This window comes from Penaeus monodon, chromosome 29 (genome assembly GCF_015228065.2).
Source record: "Penaeus monodon isolate SGIC_2016 chromosome 29, NSTDA_Pmon_1, whole genome shotgun sequence".
In the NCBI taxonomy this organism is placed as follows: Eukaryota; Metazoa; Arthropoda; class Malacostraca; order Decapoda; family Penaeidae; genus Penaeus; species Penaeus monodon.
In genome coordinates, this window is record NC_051414.1 from 6,086,575 (window position 1) to 6,088,252 (window position 1,678).

Genomic DNA, 1,678 nt, shown 5'->3' on the forward strand with positions numbered 1-1,678 from the left:
ATTTGTATGTGAAGCAAAATGAAAGAAACAATGGAAAATTGGTTTATTCAACAGAAACTATTATACAGGATCATGTATACCTGCCAGTGACAATGAAAAGTTAAACCAGAGAAAGACTAGCATTTAACTTTAGCTAAATGTTGGGTTTCCAAATAAAAGACATATCTGAAGCCAAACTTTTTCTTATATACTTACACACATCACATTTCAGGCCATAAGTCTTCGGTATGTTGTTGAGCTTAACGAGGGGCGTATTCCCAATGTGTGCCAAGATATTGTCGTGTGTTCTCAGGTTTTCATTCCTGTCATAGAAATGATAAAAAAAAATTTATAAAGGACTTTGTTGCTCTACACGGAACTGGAAGCAAATTTGAAATCAGATTTTCTGACTACATTGAATTTTTATAAATCACTGAACATACATTCTCTCTTTCTATTTTAAAACCAATATTTTGCTTCATAAAATTAAAAGTACCGTCATTATCAGTGTTTGGAACTTATAGACATCTCTTTAGTATCTTTATTGTGGTACTCACCTTGCCAACTGGTTACTGTTAAAAAACATTTTCATAATGTTTAGGGAAAGATGAGTAGCAGCAGGAAAATCATATAATGTCAAAAGATATATGTATATGTGCTTCATACAAGTCATGGAATATATGCAAATTTTCTTTTGTAAGAAAGCAAAGGTTTAAGTAAAAAAAATTATGAAGAAGTCTGTTTAGGCACCATCTTAAAAGACATGCAAGAGTCTGAACTACACAAAATATAAAATTAACCAATAAAGCACATAAAAGAATGCTCCTGAAATGTCCGAGTCAAAAGATATATAATAATACATGTTGTCTAAAAAGCACAGGGGTCATGCATCTCTTTGACATCCAGAGAGATGAAAGGGAGGAAATAAGGAAAAAAATATAGTAAAGGAACATGAAAAAGTAATATACAAGAAATATAAGGAGAATGAATAGACACAAGAAGTGGTAAATATAGGAAAAGAAACAAAGGAGGCAGAAGAAACAATGAAAGGACAAAAACAAACAGAAACTGACAAGCAAAGAACTTACAAAAAAAAAACGAAAACGAAGACAAAGAAAATGAGAAGACAGGCTAAAAGAAAACAAGAAGGCATAGAAAAAAAAAATGAAAAGGGCACAGGATACAAAAAAGAAGAAAATCACATCCAACACGACAAAACTCAAGTGAAAATCTGCAACTCTGTCCCCCTTGACTCAAAGTCCCAAACTCATTAAAAGAATCCCTTCCTCCTGTCTAGGCTTCTGTCCTTGCTAAGTCAAGGAGGCAGGACTCAAGATTCAAGTACCCCCAAGTGAATTAAGCCGCTGTTGAACTCACTAGCCAAGTTCATCCATCTTGAGACAAGCTATCACTAGCCAAGTTCATCCATCTTGTGCCCCTGAGACAAGCCATCACTAGCCAAGTTCATCCATCTTGTGCCCCTCAGACAAGCCATCACTAGCCAAGTTCATCCATCTTATGCCCCTGAGACAAGCTTGCCCTAGACCCTTCCCTTCTGCGTAAGGCCAATGTGCCTCGAGTCCTCTTACCTGTTGTACGTGTAATCCATGGCAGACATGGTGGAGATGGGGGCTGCTGTAGTCTGCAGGGAAGAGAAAAAAGAAATAATACTAATTAGTACAACATTTATGCACAACAC

The 1,678-nt window shown here is 36.0% G+C and overlaps 1 protein-coding gene across 1 annotated transcript in view; it reads right to left on the reverse strand.

The window, feature by feature from the left end:
- LOC119591914 (cystathionine beta-synthase-like) overlaps positions 1-1,678 on the reverse strand; it is a gene marked incomplete in the record, with an annotated part of 11,575 nt that overhangs the window by 6,910 nt on the left and 2,987 nt on the right. The window contains 2 exon segments of the mRNA XM_037940668.1: positions 196-302; positions 1,569-1,621. Of these exon segments, the coding sequence (XP_037796596.1) occupies positions 196-302; positions 1,569-1,621 (160 nt within the window).